Source organism: Neophocaena asiaeorientalis, unplaced genomic scaffold (assembly GCF_003031525.2).
Source record: "Neophocaena asiaeorientalis asiaeorientalis breed wild unplaced genomic scaffold, Neophocaena_asiaeorientalis_V1.1 scaffold110, whole genome shotgun sequence".
NCBI classification, from domain to species: domain Eukaryota; kingdom Metazoa; phylum Chordata; class Mammalia; order Artiodactyla; family Phocoenidae; genus Neophocaena; species Neophocaena asiaeorientalis.
Window position 1 is genome coordinate 7,457,907 of NW_020175053.1, and position 21,700 is coordinate 7,479,606.

The window sequence follows — 21,700 nt, forward strand, 5'->3', positions numbered from 1 at the left end:
AGATCTTGAGTGCTCTACACGGATAAACAGCACAGAAAAGGCCACGAGCTTCAGGGAAGCTGGTGCAAGCCTACAGCATCCCTCTGGATTTCCCGTCTCTGACCCACGATGCCAAGCTGGCTGCAGTGAGGGAGACGGCGCTTCCTCTGCTGGGACACGCCTCTCATCTGTACTAGGAGGATATTTCAAACACCAGCACGACAATTTTAAAGCACAAATGCTTTAAAACGTAAGCAAAAGGACTGCTCAGATTTTCAAAACCACTACATTTACAAAAATATTTCCCTTAAACTTGGGATTGCTCCAAAACATTGATTTACAAATATAAAAGTATTATGGAAGGACCCAAAGCATGTGTGCATATGTATGTGTATTAACATACTATTACCATACTATAGAAAAATTACCAATTTAAAATCTGTATTAACACGTAAGCAAATAAAGGTCAGTCTCCTCTGAATGGTCTGCGCATGGCTGGTACTCGGCTTGTCGTAGGCAGTACACCTGTCTGCCTCAGGGACAGCCACTGACTACTGTGGCCCCGCCCCACCTGTCGCTGTGCACGCAGTAGCAGGAGTCACGTGAACACACCGCACACCAACGCAGTGATCTTCTACCCTCATGTCCACGGTCTGCGTGTCTCTACCAGCTTTGAAGGCTGTGTCTGCACAGTCGTCCTGAGTTCTCTCAAGTCCATCCTGCTGGCTTGCTAGGTATTTTGTTTCATACTAAGTGAAAGGACTGGAATGTTTCGACAGGAATTTTTTGCTTACATTTTAGACACCAAAAAAGCCATCAGTCTGAAACTTATCTGCGTGGAGCAGTAATGGAGGCATTCGGGATCACCAGCATGAATTTAGATGACCTAACCTGTACATTTTTAGAGATGAAATATCCAAATGATGAGTCTTTCACACCTAACAGCTAGTACTTTTCACAGGTACCTTGGTTAAGACAATTCCTGACCTGTTAAACCAAGTTTAGCATGATTAGTAAAAAGCACACAACCTGTGGCTACAGGGACTCTAGGATGCAGTTAGTGGTTTCATGCCCATCTGACTCCATGGTACCAGTGAGGGGGAGGGAAAAAGAGCCTAGAGTCCCCAGGGATTAGTAACCAAGGCTATGGCTTTCTTTCTAGTTAGAGGACTGCAGGTTAACCTCATAATACTGCTAACATTCCATTTAAAAAATACAAAGAAACAAGAGCAATAAAACTATCAATGCTCCTTTAAAAATGTATCAAGGAACAGTCCAATCTCTGTATCTTTTCAATGCTGTGTGGACCTTCACAAGGCAGCTCTGTGCATGGAGGTGAAAATCACGTATCTCAGGGCAAAAACCTAGACGTAGTTTTGATTTCTGAGGATGAGTCAGCCACCTGCTCTGGCCCGTGAGGGGTGAGCACCAGCACGCTGGGCTGGGGGGTGGGGGGTGGAGCCCTTTCCAGCACTCAACTGGGACACAGGCCGGCCCTCTTTAGAAAGAATCAGAGAATCCAACCTGAGACATTTGGGCTGCTTCATCAGAGCCTGACAGAACACTGTAGACCTATGATCTGAAGAAACGAACATGTCAGAATTGATTCTCTGCTGTGTGGAAGGAAAAAAGAACCCTCCAGAAATGCTTTCTAAATCACCTGACGTAAAGCAAAGTGTTCGGGCAGTGCCTGGTGGGAAGGGGAGGCCTGCAAGCCTTTCTGTTCTAAAGCACAGACTGAGCCTGACTGTCCATTTGGACCCGCTAATCCAGAGGAAATCAACACCGAATCTTAACATGAATATGAAGATAGAAGATGTACATTTATTTCCATGAATTACAAGTGCATTGCTGTTCATATTAGCAGGCAGTCTTTATATAACCCATTCTCCATTGCTGTCAAAAATCAAACAAGAAAAAAAGGACAGCTGAGAAATGAAAAGCTAAAAATAGAATTATTTTTCCTAAGTGATCTGCTGGATAGCATTTTCCGTGGAACACAACTCAGAGGTAACAATAGATTTTTTGTTTCAATCATAGGCATGTGGCACTTGGACAGTCATCTCCGCACAGAAAGCTCTAACAGTCATGCGAGGGTACAGTAATTACTGAACAAGGCAGATTTCTCACCACAGAGAGCAGTGGGGGAGTCAAGAGGAGGCACCGCACGGGGACAGAACACCGAGTCCACACCACAGGGTGCGGCGGCGGGAACAAACACTAGAGGGCTCAGGAGGGCAGGGGCTAAGGCTCCTCGCACGCAGGACCTAGTTCTAGCTGCTCCTGACGGCCTGAGCTCGGTGACATCAGAGACGTGAGCGAGCACTTGACGAAAGAACAGTGCTCCAGTCGTGAGCTCACGGAGGCTTTATTACAAACTGTTATATTGTAGGTTGAAAATGAACTTGAGATGCTGACATGCTGTAGGAGGAAAAGGAAGTGTACACTTTCTCATTGAAAGACGCAGTGTTCCTCTCCGCTAGACCCTCAGGCATCGAGCGTGGCTACAGTGCCCGTGGCACCTGTGCCCACTGGGCGTGGAGCTCAGCCCCACACCACCTGGGCAGCCTGCATGACCTCGCGCACCTCTCACCAAATCCCGAGAGAAGCCGCCACTTTACGTCTTTTTGCATAAGTCTTGCAAACACCCAGAACTGTATATAACACATTTTGGCAAGTGTTGTGCCCCTGTAAGTGGTACAAGTGGAACTGCCCGATGCAGGATTTCTTCCTTTTTTTTAGAAAAAGGACTGAATTTTCTAGAAGTTGGGCAAGCAGTACATATACCTTACATCTGCTAGAGATTAACATGACACAAGGAGAGGTGCTGACAGCACGCACAGGGTCCAGGGGCGGGAGCACGAGCTGCAGGGGCCCCGGCAGGGTGGGAGAGGAGTGCAAAGAGGGACCGTCACTGCCTTAAAGTGCCCGAGGAGCGGCCGCCCTCCCGGAAGGTGAGACGCAGTGACCGACGGTGAGGGCGGGGTCAGCAGGGCATCAGGAGGGAGGACTAGGGAGGGTGGAACCACTGCATCTTTCAAACCAGAAAGCGATTAGTGACTAAAGCAAGGTGAGCAGTAGGTGCCCTGAAGTACATACTGCCACAGGTCACCGGAGGGCGACACACACAGGGGTGCCAGGAACAGTTCTCTGGACTGAAGGAATTCTTTGAAAGCATAAAAGCCACAACTACCAGAAACTGCCCCTCCGAATGGCTCAAAGGAGTCAGGTGGACACGCCGAGACAGGCTGGAGACGGGCCCGGGGTCAGGAGCTGGGAGGAAGAACAGCGATGCCTGCGCGTGGCCCGTCCTCGGAGCCCGTGTCCTGTTGGGAAACAGACAGACCGACTGTGAGCTAAGGGTGAACCACGTGGGAAAAGCAGCAGCAGCAGTGCTAGGAAAACGGAAGAGTGAAAAAGCAAAGGAAAAACACTCCTGCGGAAAAGGTCATCTCCCTCAGAACCACGTGGCACGAGTCACACCCGAGGCTCCTCAAGGGTGGGATTGCCTCCACACCCCCATCCCCGGGCACCTTTTCTCTCAGATGTTTCACAGAGGATGTTTCCAGAATACTCAGGGGGAGACACGCACGCTTGCTCACAGGCAGGCCAGCGTCAGTATTCCCCGTTTAGATGCCATTTATTAACCAACGGTCCAAACCAGAGTCTGAGAATCTTTGTAAACACATGTGTGAAGTGGAAAACGCTTCTGCCTCCTATTCTCAGCACATCTCTCTCTCTCTGGATGAGCAGGTAGGTCAGAATCAACCACACAGGAGGCAGAAAGTGTTTTTTTTTAATGCTCAAGTTTTCTGTGACTAAGCACAACAAGCACAACCAAGTGCTGGTAGGAAGCGTGAAGCTGGTGGACCTGGACCCTGGAAATGCAGGAGGGGACCCAATGGCTGCTGTCCTGCCAGGCCCCCCTGGCCCTGCAGATGTCCGAGAATCCCTCAGGAGGCCCCTGAGGTCCCCCATCACTCCCCTAACATCTCTATTTTACTTGAGGAAATTATATTCTGGGTTAAATCTACTCCACCTGTTTCCAGACTAGCAGTTCTCGGCTGTGAGCACAGACGGCTGGGGGTGGGGCGTGGGTGGACGTGGGAATTCCCTCCACCCCGAGGACCATCCTGGGGAGGAGAAGCGCACGTTCTCTGTCTCACGACGAAGCCGCGTGGAGACAGCGTGAGGGTAATCGAGTGTGTCAGGATGCGAGCAAAGCAGACCTTCCTTCCCCTGGAGACGTGGCCTGTTAAACGCCCACCAGCAGGTGTCACCTGGCTCACAGGCACTGCCAGGTGGATAGTCCTTGTCTGCTGCTCGGGACGAGCTCGGGGACAAGACGTGACCTCCTCCTAGAGGCGTGCCACCATGAACTGCAGCCACACCTAGAAGCTGGCAGAAAACTAAAACTGCCCTAAATGCTTTTATCTTTAATGGAACCAAAGGGAAACAAGATTAATGGCCCTAGTAATCAGTCCCCACCACCCCCCGAGAAGGTCCAGCGACAGGCTGGAGAAGGAGGAAGAAAGGCAGGCACCACCTCCTCTTCCCCAGCTTCTCAGGGAAGCAGGTAAGGAGATGGTCTGTAAGGATGAGGCTGAGACCCAAGGCGGGAGGAATCGGAGACTTGTAACAATGTATTAACCACTTATACCTTTTTACCTTTCCAGTGAAAACATTTCTAAAATAGAGCCCCTTAAACAAAATATAATGAACATACTTTGACCCTTTACAATCACTCAGAGCCGCCACTAAGAACATCAGCGAGCAGGGGACACCTAGGGTCTCCTCTGGAGCGGTCCCTGCTGTCCCCTCCAGCAAAGCCCCCACAGCTGTATGAGCACGTTTCCCCGGCGGCCCCGTGTGTCACAGCACCAACACCTCCAGGCTCTTCTCTGTGCAGTTCTGCCCTCGCTGCAGACTGGGAACTCACACCCACGGTCCCTCCACCTCCCTGGGGAGCAAATCTAGGTGAAAAAAGATTTCTGAGTCTAAAGGACCTGGACTCTCTGCCTACTTTTGCCACCGATGTATAATCTTGAGCAAAATGCTTAAACACACTCCTTCAGTTTCGTCAATCGTAGACCTGGGCTGTGTGCTGACTTCAGAAAACGCTGCTGTGATCATCAAAAGGCAATGTCTGTGAAAGAACCTGGCCCAGAGCTTAACAACGCCCCCAACCCACCCTCCTCTGCACTCACTCTTCTATCCTAGATGACTAAATTATAAGTCAGTCTAGATGTTGGAAATTTCCTTTGAAATGCACAGAAAAAAACAAGATGGAATGATGGGCAGATGGAGGAATGCATGGACAGATACGTGAGAAGGCAAAGAAAGTATAATAAAATGTTAATCATAGGATCGGGGTGGTGGGAATATGGGTGTCTACTGTAAAACCCGCAACTTCTCACAATAGGTAAAAATTGTCATTTAAAAAACGTTTGGGAAAAAAATCAGGCTACAAGCACATTCTGTGCCTTCTGTGTGCCTGGAGGAAGTGAACTAAACACAGAGCAACCCCCCTGCCACTGCCTCCACTGGTGACAGGCCCCAACCCTGGATACTCAGAGCTGGGGTGGGCCCCGGGTGGGCCGGGTCCCCGTGTGCTAATGGCCTCCAGTAGGCATCCAGTCAGCAGCCTTGTCCTGCGGCCCAGGACCCTGGTCACTGTCACGCTCCCCTGCCTGCTGCCTGACCAGCCACCCCACAAGTCCCTGCTGAGGTCCCACCACCCAGACTGCCCAGTGTCAGATGCCCTGACACTTCAGGATCTAAGACCACCTGTGAGGAGAGGCGGGCCCCTCCCCACCAGCAGGGCGCCCCCTCCCGGCGCTCTGCATCTTTGGGGCCGAACCCTCCCCTGGTGCAGCACCACAATGCTGGGCCTGACTCCCCGGGTCCTGCCATGAGGCTGCTAGAAAGCAAAGCCTGGGTCTTACCCATCCATTCCCTCCTACCCAGCACTAAGAAGTACGTGACAGGGATTAAATGAACAATGACAAACTGATAGCTCCATCACCCCCAGATGTTCTACACCAAAGATGTGCATGACGGTCTGTGTCTTTCTCCCCTCTCAGGCCACGTGCTCCTCGGGGGCCACGTTCAGTCCTGTCTGTTCTGCTCACTGGGGTGAGCACACAGCATGTATGCCCTGAAACCAGAAGGCAGGGAAATCAGGGGCCATGAACACACAGGAAAGCAACCCATGGAAGGGACTGTGCAGAAAGTTGCTCAGCTCAACCTTCCAGGCCAGGGGTCAGTGGCCTAATTTGTAAAGAGCCAGCCAAAAGCTTATTCACCCAAGGCAGCCAAGGCTGACCTGGCACGGACACGGGGACGGAAGGGCAGGCCCCTGGCAGAGACAATCCCCCCACCGTGAATGCAGGCAGAGAGGCCAGGAAGGGGTGAAAACGGCTGGGTCCCAGGGGCCGCTTTCCTTCTGCTGGTGAATGACCGCACAGTGCCTTGTGTGCAACAAATTCTTCAAGAGATTGTCCCGATGTGAGGTGTGGACGGATGAACGCTTCCAACCCCACTGGACTGGCCTCCCTGTCCCCTGCGGCATCTCCCCTTCCTGCTCAGACACTTCCTGAAGGTTGGCTGCTGGGGGCACATGTGCTCGGGCTTGGGGTCTGGCCTCCAGTGTGTCCCAGCAAGGGCCTGCCAGTCCCCCTCCCTTGCTTGGTTAGGGAATCGGGGTCTTTCAGGCTCTGCTCCCCTCACTCCCCTGCAGTCACTGCTTCTCCTGACCACACCCCAGTCTGAGCCCCAGGTCTGGAAGCTCCTCTCCCACCCTCTCCTCTGCCCTGGTCCAGCCCTGGTGGCTCTGTGAGTAGGTGAGCTGATCGCATCTGCTTGTAGCCCCCCTTCTGCCCTTCCCTATCCCCTGATCTGAGCTCTGGGGCTGGGACCCTGCCTTAGCACCGCTGCCTGTCCTTGGCAGCTGCTTCTGGTGGGACTGCCAGTGGCAGGCACTGAGAGGAAAAGCCTTCCTTCTTCTGCCTAGTGACACATGGCTCTTCGGGAGGGGTGGTCCTGGGTTTCAGAGGTACTGGAGGGTGGTGGTGACTCAGGCCCCTGAGGTCCCTGGGTGAGTGGCAGTCGGGCTCCTGACGCTCCTCAGCAATGGTGATGCTCTAACAGCTGCAGTTCTGGCAGGGGCCCGGCACCCTCCGGGCCTGCTGACCAGACAGATTCTGGCTCACATCGCTTCCCCTCAGCCCCTGCAGACCCCCGTCTGCAGGAAGCCCCACCGCCCTGCTCTTGTTCTCCAGCCCTTCCACAGCCTCCTGAGTGATCACACACCCTCTGTGTGAAATACCTCAAGCAGCTTCTGATCTCAAGCCTGGATGCTGCCCAACACAGGCAACCTCAGACCAACCCTCAGCCTGACCCCAGTATGTGAAAATAAATAAAAAGGCCCAGGCAGGAGAGAATGGACTTAAGATCCAGCTGAGAATCCCCAATGCCCACCGCTGCAGAATCCCCCACTTCGTAACGCTGCCTGGAGCCCCCTCGGTCACCTGTCTGCAGACCCCACTGCCAGGCCATCCAGCTGTCCCGGGCTGGTCTGTCCAAAGCATTTCCCCAGCAGATGCCTCAATCCTTGGTCATAATTCTTTATCTCACTGCTCATTTCTACAAGAGTTCTAACACAACAAGCCCCACTCTCTCTCCTGTTCCGTATATTCTCGAAAATTGAGATCTGTGTTTCCTCTTTTTGAACACTTTTTACCTGTCTCCTCTGCTAGGATTTACTATATGGTTAAAGCTCCAGGTACCTGAGAAATTTAAGATCTGTATCCTGGCTGGAATCTAGCGGTCTCTTCAAAAATGAGTTCTTTGAGCTTTTCCTTGGGCAAGTCATCCAATTCCATGTCAAACTTGAATGGTGCTTCGGCGATGGGCTTGAAAAGAAAACAGAACGTTTAGACAAAAGTGGTTGTGGCTGAGGCAGTCATTCACTGCTCCACAGAAAGACCATAGCTCAGGCTTTGGAACTGAGATGGCAGGACTGGCACCTGGGATGAGCAGCCCTGTGCTGCACCCCAGTCACGGAAGTGCACCTCCCGAGAGCCCTGAACCAGTGAGAGGGAGCGTCCCCACATGATTCTCCAATGTCTTCAGGCACTGCATGCACATGGCAGCCACAGGAATCTGCTGTGATGGGAGGGCTGCTGCTGGTGGTAGTATGTGTACACAATCAAGACCCTCAATACTTGAACAGATGCATTTGATTACATACATTACGGTATCGTTATATGAAGAAGTAATATGGAGCCATTAAAGAGTGAAGCCGCAAGGAAGGTGAAAATCATGGCAAATGCCCATATTTGTGTTAAACAGAATGAACTCTATTTTTAAAATTTAGATATAGAAATATAAGACTGAGAAGGAAACACTCCAAAATTTTAATAATGATAACCGCATAACAAGACTACAAAGTGATCTTTCTTGTATTTTTCTGCAAGTTTTTGCTTTTCTTTAGTATACTTTCTCTATAAATAACCAGAAATCTAATACTGTCTATTCATATCAAAAAACCTCCATGCATACTCAATGACAAAAGATGTAACTAGTCAGTTAATGTTTTGATTTGTAAGCACCCCCCTCCAAAAGAATGCAATGTTACAGAACCTGATGACGATACAGCTGTTACCAGGCACCCCAGACCTTATCCATGTCACCCTCACACCATGTATTAAGGGGGAGGAAACGTGCACCCCGAACTCTGCGCTAGGCCCTGGCTTCTTGAAAGGGGGAAAAGAGAAAAACAAGCAGCTCCCCTCCCTGAAGGAGGGCTCGACGTACGGGACCCTACACATGCCACCCTTCTAATCCGCCTGGCCCCCTTTGGGTGTGGGGTACCACCCCAGCCTGAAAGTAGGACGTGGGGCTTAGGAAACCACCAGCTCACAGGGCAGTAAGAGCCCCAGGTCCCATGTTTTCAGCTGCTCCTCTGTTATGTACCACGGAGGTTGCGTCAACTGTTTCTGGGAAAGGCTGTGGAAGGGGAAGCTGACTGATATATGTTTGATTTCCTCTTTCTCTTTTTCATGTAACTGCTTTTCACTTTTGTAGTTAGTTCTTCCTTTCCTCTTCCATTTCCCCTTTAACACATTCCTCTTGGTTCTCCCTTCTTAAAAAACAGGAGTGTAGGGCTTCCCTGGTGGCGCAGTGGCTGAGAATCTGCCTGCCAATGCAGGGGACACGGGTTCGAGCCCTGGTCTGGGAAGATCCCACATGCCGCGGAGCAACTGGGCCCGTGAGCCACAATTACTGAGCCTGCGCGTCTGGAGCCTGTGCTCTGCAACAAGAGAGGCCGCAACAGTGAGAGGCCCGCACACCGCGATGAAGAGTGGCCCCCGCTTGCCACAACTAGAGAAAGCCCTCACACAGAAACGAAGACCCAACACAGCTATAAATAAATAAATTAATTAATTAAACAAAAAAACAGGAGTGTGAAGGCTTACTGTCTATGCATTTGAACCTCAACTAGAAAGATCCACATTTCTGGTTCCTACTGCACTTTCCTTCATTATCCTCCAGAGAACAAAGTTAAAAGTGAGTCCCCAGAGGAACCAAAGAGCCAAGGAACGGGGACTTTTGGACAGAAGATGCCCGACGTGCAGCACCTTCACCTGGATGCCCAGTGTGCACTGGAGACTCGCACACGCACCTCTGCGACCAGCATTCCTCATCACGACAGGCTCTCGTGTCTCTAGGGAGGTACAGACGAAGCCACCAAGCTCTGGTGGGACTGTCTTGGCTGACCTGTCCCCTCCTCCCCTCCACCCTCAGGGTGGGCCCTGCAGTTCCATGTCTCTTCCTGCCACAGGCCATGACCAGTCCTGGGATCCCTTCCCTGCCTGTGCTCCCCTCCCCTTCCATTTCCCCGGCCCCACCCATTGCAGGGGACCTAGAGGAAGGGGTTTCAGGCTGTGGGGACAGCACTAGTCTCAGGCACATGATGGCAGGGCCACTCAGGCGGGCGGGTGCAGGCTCTCACCTCGTCACTTGGGTCGTAGTACTGCTCCAGGTACGGGTGGGCCAGAGCCTGTTCCACCTCAATCCTCTTATGAGGGTTGAACGTCAACATCTTGTCCAGTAAATCCAGAGCTACAAAGAGAAAGGTTTTGAAGAGGTGAGAAGCCAAAGAAACAGTCAATGAAATACTCTCTCGTCTTCCTGTTTAAGTCCACTGACCCACAAGACAACCGAGCTAAAGGAGCCCCCACCACCCAGGGGTGCCTGTTCCATCTCTGAGCTTGAGTCTGAGCACCTGTTAGTAGAGACCCAGACTCAGGAAGGTGATATGCTCAGCAAAGGCTCCACATAGTGGCCAGGATTCAAGCCCAAGTCTGCCCCCAAAACCTGGCCTTGTCCTAAATCACGGCTCTGCTCACAGGGTCAAAAGCAGAGGTTTTATGTATGTACTGCTCTTAAGTCAACTCCAAAGTCACTTCTGCAATGGTCACTGCCTCCCATGTGGTTTCAGCCTCCTCCTTCCAGGTACTGGCTGAGAGGCGTGTGTAAAGCACAGGCCCCCTGGCCTGCTCTGCAGCCTGGCGTCTTTCTCCAAGGCCCCAAACTACAAGTATTCTCTCGACCTGGCCGGCAGTTCAGCCCTGACCACCTCTTTCATGTCGACAATGCAGCAAGGCAGCAAGTGCAGGGCCAACAGAAACAAGCCGGAGGCGGTGGCCAATGAGCAGCCTGCCCTGGGGCCTCTGCAGAGTATCTAGGCACCACCTCAGGCCGCGAGGACAGCCAAGGGGCACGGCTGACAGTGGCTGGGACCAGGGTTAAGGGTCATGTGACAAAATACTTCCTGTATTTAGTGTCAGAAGTAGGTTTCAATGAGGGAGAATACATGCTAGAAAAGACATCACTGTTCTGGTAAAGAGGTAACAAAGAGGGCTTCTTTTAAAACTATCTCCTTTTATTTAACAATGCTCAGACCAGTGGTGCTCACGGCCCTGAGACACCCCTGAGAAATCCAAGGGCTCCAAGAAATAAATCTAAAAACTACTAGGTAGGGCTTCCGTGGTGGCGCAGTGGTTGAGAGTCCGCCTGCCGATGCAGGGGACACGGGTTCGTGCCCTGCTCCGGGAAGATCCCACATGCCGCGGAGCGGCTGGGCCCGTGAGCCATGGCCGCTGAACCTGCGCGTCCAGAGCCTGTGCTCCACAACGGGAGAAGCCGCAACAGTGAGAGGCCCGCGTACCGCAAAAAAAAACTACCAGGTAATTATTAAGAACACACATTTTTAGAAAATGTATTGACACTAACAAAAACAAAAGCACTGGCATCTACTTAATGAAGCCTTGTTACTCACGGTGATAGCTTCTTATTAGGTTATCAACCTCATCCATCTGCAAATGAGCACCCGACTCTAAGCTCTAGGATAAAGAACGGTGATGGAAAATCACTGTAGTCACTAGGAAATGTGCTCCCCGATGGAGAGCAGCTGGCGGCTGGCCAGGAAGTCGCCGGGAGAGAGCGGGTGGGTGGGGTGCCCCACTGCCCAAGGTTGGGGCCCCCATGTGCACATCCCTGCACACCACCCCTACTCACCTTCAATCAGGAGATCATCGATGTGGTACACTGTGTGATGGACATGGTAAGAAATTGCACACAACAAAGGACTTTTTTCATGTCCATAAAGTGAAGTGTGAAAAACAGTACGTTTTTTTTAAAGCCCACATAATGAATTTCTACAAATAGTACATTTTCAAACTGGTAGATGGGCGAACACACCTGCTGGGCCTCAGAGCCCTACCATACCTAACACAGGTACTAAAACCGACCTCATTTCCCGCTCCCACCCCCCTCCCCTCCCCTAGAGCTCACAGACATTTCCCCAAGGACTGCCTTGAGACCAGATAACCTCCATCCATGTCAGAAGAAGTCAAGGGCCCAGCCACAGTCAAGAGTCTAACAGCATTATTTTTAAATTCCAAGTCTTGTTGATATTAAGGAGGGATGCATTCCAAGGCAACTGGATGCTCTGCAGCTGACACACTCCTAAAACAGACCTTTCAGTTCCTTCAAGTTCAATCCTAGGCAACAACTTCAAAAGAAAAGAGCTTTTAAAATTTTTTTTTTGCTACTTGAAAACTGACTGGCTCTCCAGCCTCTTTTGACTGCAGCGCTATTTCTGCACTGCTTGCAGCTACAGGAGGGGAGGAGGGGGAGATGGGAAGCAGCTGGCAGGTGCTGCTCCCACAGTCAGAGAGCCTGGCCTCCCTCCTCCCACATGCTCAGCATCCCGCTGGCACCACTCCGACGTATGAATCACGCTGGCTGTGCATAGGATGCAGATTTTATTTACCCTAAAAGACTGAAGCCCCTTCAAGGCCAGGATGACATCTGACCACAATCCTGACTCTCCCTGGTGGCGGCCATGAGCCCACACCTCCCCTCTAACTCCGGGGTGTGTGCAGCAACATGACCCCACCCTTCCGGCTCATCAGTCACTTCTCCTTCCAGGTCCTGGGGCGGGTCACCCGGCTGGCAGCACTGCTTTGGGGCCATCTCACCTACCCAGCAACACTCTGATCCCAGATTAAGGTTGCCATCTGTCACTTCCATCCTCAGCTCGAATTTCTGAGCAGAGGCAGAGAAAAAGGCCACCTGTGCAGACTGTGCCACCACAACAGTGCTTCTCAAACTTTCTGATCTCAGAGCCCTACTCTTGAAAACTACTGAGGATCAATTATTAAAAAGCAGCGAATTCAACTCACAATTCAAACAACTACACAGCACCATCCTTTGAGGAAACCACTGCACTCAGTACGTGGCAGATGTGTTCTGCGTGCACTTATCCCGCGCTGTCACGTGGAGCACTAAAAAGACTGGCACAAAGGACAGGACACAACAAAGCGACTTCTCTGTGCCGCTTCACCAAAGGCACCTCACACGCAGGGGTGACCTTCCTGGGCGTTCCTCCACCAGATCCACATGCATCCTTCTGTTCAAAGAGGAGACCCTCTCCCCACCCAAAGCCGATCCTCCCTGCTGCCCTCACCTGGCCCAGTCCTTTCTGTCTCCATGTTCCCACTCCTCTTATGTGGTCACCCATGACCTGAACTGGAGGCCTCTATGCCATGTGGAGGTGCGGAACTCGGCCACATTCTCACAAGGCATTATCTGTGTCCATCTCCTCTACAGGTTGCGAGAATCCCCATCCCTCCCGCACTGCCCAGGGAAGATTCTTGTCCAGCTCCTTACACATCTCACTCTTCACCTCCTCAGCCTCTTCCAGGATTTCAAATGCCATCTGTTAAAAAACTCCTAAATCTATTGTCAGCTCAGGACTCTCACTCTCTGTATACAGAGACTCTCTGTAGGTAATGAAATAGAATACAGCTTATCCCATTGAGAACATATATATGTATATGCATTTACAGGAGCAGTAATAAAGTCTGGAGGCTTTTCAAATACCAGGTTATCTGAGAAATGGACACAGACTTCTCACAAGAACGGCATTTTTTAAAATTTCAAAAAATAGGGGAATTCTCTGGCAGTCCAGTGGTTAATACTCCACTCTTCCACTGCAGGAGATACCAGTTTGACCCCTGGTCGGGGAACTAAAATCCCGCATGCTGCATGGCATGGCCAAAAAAACCCCCCCAAAACCAAAAAACGAAAAACAAAAGTGGGACCGAGAGAACAGAATTCCTCATCTTTCTTCACGCGCTGACAGCCGTCTGCTGGCTTTGCGCACCTGCCCTCTAACCACACGGAGCTGCACTTGCCATGGGGGAGCTCTCAGGCTTGCCCGTGGGAGCGGTGACACCAGCTCGGCCACATTCACCAGGTTCTCTTGGCCACAGTGACTGTCAAGGGTGTGGACACAGAGGCAGTGAGTGTCAACCCTACACTTGGGCTAAAACTATCAGGAAACAGGTCAGCGTGAGCCTGGAGATGCTGGTGGCCATCGTGTCACCATGAGAAAAGAGGCTGGTTAACAAGAAAGATGGAACAGAGGAAGGCAATGCTGAACGACGAAGTCCAGATTGTGGTCAAAGAAGCTACGCCTGGAATCAAAGCCCTGCTGGGCCTGTCGGTTCCGAGAGCCGGTGAAGTCCTTCTTCAGGCCAAGGCCAGTCCCAGTGGGTTCTCATGAAGTGGATGGAGAAGGCCTCAAAGAGCCGACCCTCCAGTCTGTGACGACTCACCCCACGCCCACAGCCCCATCGCTCAGTGGGAACCACTGCTCATCTCTGGACATGTTTTGTAGAATTTCCTTGTGCATCTTCTTTCACACAGTTGAGATCATATTATACATAACAAAGGCTGTGTTATTTCCTCAGTCAACACTGCTCATTAGTATTTTCCCATGCTACAAAAACTTTGTAAAAATCACTTTTAGGGACTTGATATAATATTCCTTTGAGTAGATGTATCAGTTGACTCTGATCCATGAACAATGAACAGTTAGCGCTGAGGTTGTTTCTAACAATTTTTTAAAAAATTTATTTATTTATTCTTGGCTGCGTTGGGTCTTCATTGTTCCGTGTGGGCTTCTCACTGTGGTGGCTTCTCTTGTTGCGGAGCACAGGCTCTAGGCCTGTGGGCTTCAGTAGTTGTGGCTCGCAGGCTCTAGAGCATAGGCTCAGTAGTTTTGACGCACAGGCTTAGCTGCTCCGCGGCATGTGGGATCTTCCTGAAGCAGGGCTCGAACTCGTGTCTCCTGCATTGGCAGGCAGATTCTTAACCACTGTGCCACCAGGGAAGACGTTTCTAACAATTTAACACGGCCCAGACTAAACTCACAACTGCTAACTCACGACTGGCTCCTCCCACAGTGACCCTCGGCTCAGTACCTCTTCGTGGAAGTTGTGTGTTCTTGTCCTTTACTCATGTATTTATCCACTGATGTCTTAGAGTTCTCTCTGCTCTTTAAACACTAATAACATTAACGAGAAGTCTAACATTAAGAACTACTGCTCTTAACCCTGTCTAATATTCTTAGCTCTCAACCTTCCCAATTATCCTATGAGGTAGGTAAAACTTGCCCCAATTTTGAGATGAGGAAAATGTGAAAAAGTGAGGTCACAAGTCTGCACTCAGGAGGCCAATCGCAGAGCACAGGACCTAACCACCTTGTGTGTGGCCATCAACAAAACAGGATAGGGATTCTTTAGATGTTATTCAATCTAGAACAAATTATACCTATTTGTCTACACCTAGTCTAATCTAGTTTAAATTTTAAACTTTTAAATCTATTACCTTTCATTTATGTTTGTCTTTTTTTTTTTTTAATTAATTTATTTTTGGCTGCATTGGGTCTTTGTTGCCGTGCACTGGCTTTCTCTAGTTGTGGCGAGTGTGGGGCTACTCTTCATTGCGGTGCGCAGGCTTCTCCTTGCGGTGGCTTCTCTTGTTGCGGAACACGGGTTCTAGGTGCGTGGGCTTCAGTAGTTGCAGCATGCAGGTTCTAGAGCGCAGCCTCAGTAGTTGTAGCACACAGGCTTAATTGTTCCGCGGCATGTGGGATCTTCCCGGACCAGGGATTGAACCCGCGTCCCCTGCCCTGGCAGGCAGATTCTTATCCACTGCACCACCTTGGTTTGTTTTTAAAGCTTAGGAAGATATTCTTCCCCCACGCAGAGATCAGAAAAATACTGAATGCTCTAGATACCGCTAGTTTTTAATAGTATGATTTTTTAAAAAGTATTTGATCATCAATTGTTTTGGAATTCACTTTGATGTGTGAATAGTGATTTAAATTGGTTTTCTTCCAAACAGCTATTCAACTAGCCCAGTACCATCTGCTGAAGAATAATCATTTCTTCCCCCTCACAGGAGTAATTTTGGAGAGAATCCTAAGCTAGATTCCTTTGAAGAAAAATCTACAATACTACTGGTTCAAGGGACTCAGCAGTCAGGAATTTCCAACAAACATGTGAAAAAATATTCAACCTCACTCTTAATTAAAGAAAAACAAATTAAAATGTCACTTCCCCCCCATTTGGTTGGCAAACCCAAAAGTGCAATACCCAGAATTGCTGGAACAAAAGACATGTGACAGAATTGCCAAGCTGCCTTTCAGAGAGACTCCACGGATTCACACTCCACCAGCTGCCTCTGAGAAGATCCCCTGCCTTGACCACACAGTGGGTTATCAAACTCTGTGATTCTTACTACTGTGATGAGTGGGAAAAAAAATGGAATTACTGACCTTTCAATGTTCATATCTCATATAATAAATAACAATGAGTCCCTTTTCCTATATTTAAGAGACATTTCCATTTCTTTTTCTGTGAACTATTTGAGTTCACTTGGGTTTTCCCATAAGATCTTATGGAAAAATGTGAACAAACATTTTGGCCAACCCAATACTATTAACCAGACTTAAAAGCGCCAGTGTTTCAGCTTGAAAGTTTTAATTTCTTGAGATCCCCGAGGTCCTCCATTCATTTCTTCCTGTTATCTTCATGCAAATCTAGACTATTAGCTACCTGCATGCAGGTTCTTAAATCTGTCTTATTGCTGTTCTATGTCCAGGGCCTTAGAACAAGACACCCATCTATTTATTAAATGAATACATTTACCAATGCTGTACTAAGAAACTAGAAGCAACCTGGTGGCATATAAATATGGCCCCCATTTCTTTGCAGCTCCTCCCATGAAGGGGTGGATTCATTTCTCCCCCTCTTGAGTCGGGCCTGACCTTGTGATGTGCTCTGACCAACGGACTGTGGCAGAAATGTCCATTTCTGAGACCCGGCCAGGAGAGACCTTGCATCTCCTGCTCTGGTTCTTTTGGAATGCTGTTGCCAGCATGAGAAACCCAGTCTGGTCCACTGCAGGACGAGAGCCAACGGGGTGCTAGGTGCTCTGAAGCACCCTTAGGCCATGCAGCATGAGGCGAGCCGAGCAGACCCGCCCAGCTGCACCAAGCCCCACCAAGCCCCATGGGCTTTGGAACAAATATGTGCTGGTCGGGTTTTTAAAATTTTTGGTAATACGGGTCAATTTTAGTAAGATCCTCTTCTATATCTTATTTCACAAGGTGCCACATTAATCTAGTTTTGGTTTGGTTTGGTTTGACTAACTGTTTCTAAGTCTCAGGTGTGCAGCATCATATGGGGTGATCTGAAGGCCCGGGGTTGTGGAGGGGTTTGTTGCACAGCAACAGATAACTGATGTGAATGTCAATGTCCAACATGAGGCTGTGAAAGACACTACAGGCCACCCACAAGGGAACGTTATGTACCCATTCTTTATAACTACAGAGACATAGAAAGGACCCAAGATATATAAATGAAAAACTCTGTCTTGAGATCTCAGAACCTAGTCCTACCAAAACCAGTAGTATAGACATTCACACAACCCTGTGATGCAGGTACTAATATTTTTATAAATGGGAAAACAGAGGCCCAGAGAGGTTAAGTAGTTTGTCCAAAGGATGCTCAGCTGGTAAGTGGCTGGGCTGTGGACTGAACCAGAGAAGGTCTGGCTGTAAAGCCTGTGCTCTGGACACATGATGTTTTATGCCCATTTCAGCACTAAACTCCATCTTTCCACTTGATTCTATGTATAGTTCTTCCCCGCTTTTTCATTATATTCACCCAATACCTACAATTCAAATTTAACTGGATTTTAGTGGGGTTAATTATTACCTGAACGAACCAATCTCAAAGTTCATGACCTTAACCTAAGGAAAATAAGCTAAAAAAAAACCTCAAATAATTTGATGCAAATTATGACTAACCAGAGAAAAGAATGAGGAAACAAACAGGAGAAAAGCCCAAGAGTTCTGTTTCTTGTAAGGTCTTAATTATACAGTTTTGTTATGTACACACCTCTTAAAAAAGGCAACTCAGGAAATCAGATCTAGGTAACATGCTTGGGATGGACGATACAGCACACAAGCCAATCTAATCAGTAACATGTGCAAGGCATGCGAAGTTCTAATTTTGAAAATTCTGCAACTAGAATACATTATATAACTATAACTAAATAGGTAGAAGCTGTGCACACTTTGGTAGAGCAAACATTAAAGGTTATTTTGGGATTCTGATAATTAAGACTATTTCTTATTCTCTGACTTATTTTTTCTATACGTCCAAACTGTCTACCATAATCATACACTACCTTTATATCAGAGAGTTTAAAAGACAGTTCCTCTTATATCCAAAAGAAATTCAATTTTAAACCAAGTGTTTCTGAAACTTGGCTCAGGTCAACACATAAAACAAATTTAACATCTAAGTAAATCGTTGTTAACGTTAAAAAATACACATATATGTACACACACACACATACATATGCATACACACATATTAGAAAAAGGTAAAATTCAGTCAACAGCAGACTGGATGTAAATATTGTAATATCACTGCACCAACGTGTCAGCAAGCTGTTCTTGGGTTCCCTCCTCTGACCTCTTCCTTCCACTCTAAGGACTCCTGTGATGACACCAGGCTCATCTGGACAACCCATGCTAATCTCCCCACCTTAAAGTTAGCTGATGAGTAATCTTACTCCTCTCTGTCATGTAACCTAACATGGATTCAGTTTCCGGGAATTAGGACACGGACATCTTTGGGCATGGGGTCATTATTCTGCCTACCACACTTTCATGACAGCATAAAGTTAAAAAAAATAGCTGCCTAATATATTTAACAGGTACATGTTAAGCAGGAATGAAGGATAATATAATCATTAAACAAAATTAACTTATAAGATATCAAAGACTGGGGCTTCCCTGGTGGCGCAGTGGTTGAGAGTCCGCCTGCCGATGCAGGGGACACGGGTTCGTGCCCCGGTCCGGGAAGATCCCACATGCCGCAGAGCGGCTAGGCCCATGAGCCATGGCCACTGGGCCTGTGCTCCGCAACGGGAGAGGCCACAACAGTGAGAGGCCTGCATACCGCAAAAAATAAAAAAATAAAAATAAAAAAAAGGGGCTTCCCTGGTGGCACAGTGGTTGAGAGTCCGCCTGCCGATGCAGGGGACACGGGTTCGTGCCCCGGTCCGGGAAGATCCCACATGCCGTAGAGCGGCTGGGCCCGTGAGCCATGCCCACTGGGCCTGCGCGTCCGGAGCCTGTGCTCCGCCAACGGGAGAGGCCACAGCAGTGAGAGGCCCGCGTACCGCAAAACAAACAAACAAACAAACAAAAAAAAAACAAAACAAAAAAGATATCAAAGACTAAAATCCAATGTATGACCTTTCTCTGTTATGGAACATGCTCTTGGAACATATCTAAGATATCTTCACCCAACCTAAGGCCATGAAGATTCTATCCTGGTTTTTTCTCAAAGCTTAATAGCTTTACTCCTTCTATTTAGGTCCATGTTACTTATTTTTTGCACACAAATGTCTAATCGTTCCAGCATCATTTGTTGAGGAGACTGCCATAGGCACCAGTACAGATAAATCTAAATCTGAAATGCATTCTGCTGAGTGGAAAAATCCAGACATAAAAGGCTACATATTACATAATTGCAATTCTATGACATTCTGGAAAAGGTAAAGCCATAGGGACAGGAACCAGATCAGATGTTGATTGCCAGGGACTAGGCGAGGGAACTGACTACGAAGGGGCACAAGGCAACCTTTCAGGACAATGAGAATGCTCCAAAACTTGACTGTGGTGAAGTTACAGGACTGCATTACATTTGTTAAAATTCAAAGACTTGCACAACTAAAAAGGGTGAATTTTACTCTATGTGAATTATTCTGTGATAAACCTTTCAAAATGATCAAATGACAAGATGACCTTAAAAAAACTGAACTTAATCCAAGTTAAAAAGCAGCAAAGAAACTAAAACGTGGAAAACTAAACAGTCACCTCCAGACTCCCTTACCCTATGGCTCCTGCTCCTAAATAAGAGGGAAGAAAGCAATGAAGAGTGAGCACCAAATAAGGCATTATCCAACAGCCACAGACTAGTGACCTACTGCTTTAATGAATAAGACAAAGAAACAAATAAAAGCTAAGCCTAAGAAAAGTAATCAATGAAATCACATTTACCTTTGGAGTCAGCATTTGGGAACAGCCTGTTCCATGGCACCTTATTTTTGTGCGGAAGAGAAAGCAAATAGTTCCTAGCTTTTAAATTTATTATACAATTCAGGTCTTCCTGGGATGGGGATCCAAGAATACCTATCAGATAAAATAATCAGCTGTTAATTACCAAGACCAAGGTAAACCAACTGCATACCATCAGCAGTGGGGCAGAATGGGCACTGACATTCAATGTCTTCTCACTATCTCCCAATGCTTTTTACAAAGTCCTTAATGTTTTAAATCAAGGAAGATTTTAAAAAAGCTCATGTCCATCACAGGTTGAAGAGTTGCTGGAACTCTTCTTAATTTCCTGAGGGTACTCTGATGTACACAGTGGGTCCCCAGAATGCTCACGAACCTTACCCAGAATGTGGTTCAGCTGGTCGAGGTAATGCTTCCCCGGGAAGATGGGCCTGTTGGAGAGCATCTCTGCCAGGATGCAGCCTACAGACCAAATATCAATGGACTTGGTGTAGCCCTGCAGTGGAAAGGAGAAAAGATGAATGACCTCTGCTGTTCCATGACACAACGAGACCTTTCTGCATGACAGGCACAGGGCTGCCGGAGTATCAGCTTCTCCTCTGGCTCTATAATTCAGAAATAAGGGACCATGGAGAGACAAATATCATTTGACTTTCTTATAAGACACTAAACAACCCAGATTGCTTGATTTTATTTCTCTCTTCAAAGTTGATTAACTTGTTATTAAGTTAGAATTTCTGCAGTATACTTCATATTTTTTTTTTTTTTTTTTTTTTTTTTGGATTCATTTCTTTTTTCAAATTATTTGAGAGAAAGAATCAGAATCCTTGTAAGCTGAAGCTGGAAAAAGAAAAAAATAGAAACAACCACTGATTGCTTTAGGACATTTGTGGCCCACTTACTCATTTTGGAAACCTGGACTTCCCTGGTGGTGCAGTGGTTAAGAATCTGCCTGCCAATGCAGGGGACACGGGTTTGAGCCCTGGTCCGGGAAGATCCCACATGCCACAGATCAACTAAGCCCGTGTGCCACAACTACTGAGCCTGCACTCTAGAGCCCACAAGCCACAACTACTGAAGCCCGGGCGCCTAGAGCCCATGCTCTGCAACAAGAGAAGCCACCACAATGAGAAGCCTGTGCACCGCAACAAAGAGTAGCCCTCACTTGCTGCAACTAAAGAAAGCCTGAGTGCAGCCACGAGGCTCAAAGCAGCCAAAAAATAAAAATAAAAAACAAATAAATTAATTATAAAAGGTGGGGGGGCATTGCTACATTTCCAGAATATCTTTATCTATTTTGAAAATCATTAAACACAAAACACAACAATTACCCATGATCTCTGCCGAAAAGAAGCACGTGCTGGCTCCTTCATGTCTCACTGATCCCTATTGCTTATCTCCTTTCTCTATTGATTTTTCAGGTGTATTTTTTCTTTTAAAGGAATTCAGTGAAAAGACATGGAAGAATGATCATACAACAGTAAAAAAAAAGATGTTACTATATAAGTTGAGTTTTATGGAGAATGCTTAGGCATAGTGATAAATAGAAGAAGAAATGTGGAGAAAAGCTAGAGGGAAAAAAATTTATCCAAATATTAAAGTTTATGGAAACATAGCAAAGTATTTTTTGAAAATCAAAGAATTAATGATCAGATCTACAGCTCTGATAAAATGGGTTGAATTTCAAAACAATTCTCGTCAATA

At 48.0% G+C, this 21,700-nt stretch overlaps 1 protein-coding gene across 3 annotated transcripts in view; it reads right to left on the reverse strand.

The window, feature by feature from the left end:
- Positions 1 to 1,783: 1,783 nt before the first annotated feature.
- Positions 1,784 to 21,700, reverse strand: part of MAPK1 (mitogen-activated protein kinase 1) — a 43,125-nt gene continuing 23,208 nt past the window's right edge. Inside the window, exons 6-11 of one of the 3 annotated variants that reach the window (XR_003005761.1) lie at positions 20,378 to 20,492; positions 19,979 to 20,110; positions 9,995 to 10,104; positions 7,767 to 7,892; positions 4,019 to 6,136; positions 1,784 to 3,305 (exon numbers count right to left, since the gene is read on the reverse strand). Coding sequence is in view for 2 of the 3 variants with exons in the window: in XM_024763816.1 (XP_024619584.1) it covers positions 7,776 to 7,892; positions 9,995 to 10,104; positions 19,979 to 20,110; positions 20,378 to 20,492 (474 nt within the window). In the remaining variant the exon portion in view is untranslated. Of the gene's footprint in view, positions 6,137 to 7,766; positions 7,893 to 9,994; positions 10,105 to 19,978; positions 20,111 to 20,377; positions 20,493 to 21,700 lie in introns of all 3 variants that reach the window. The other 2 variants (XM_024763816.1, XM_024763815.1) reach the window with 2 other exon arrangements.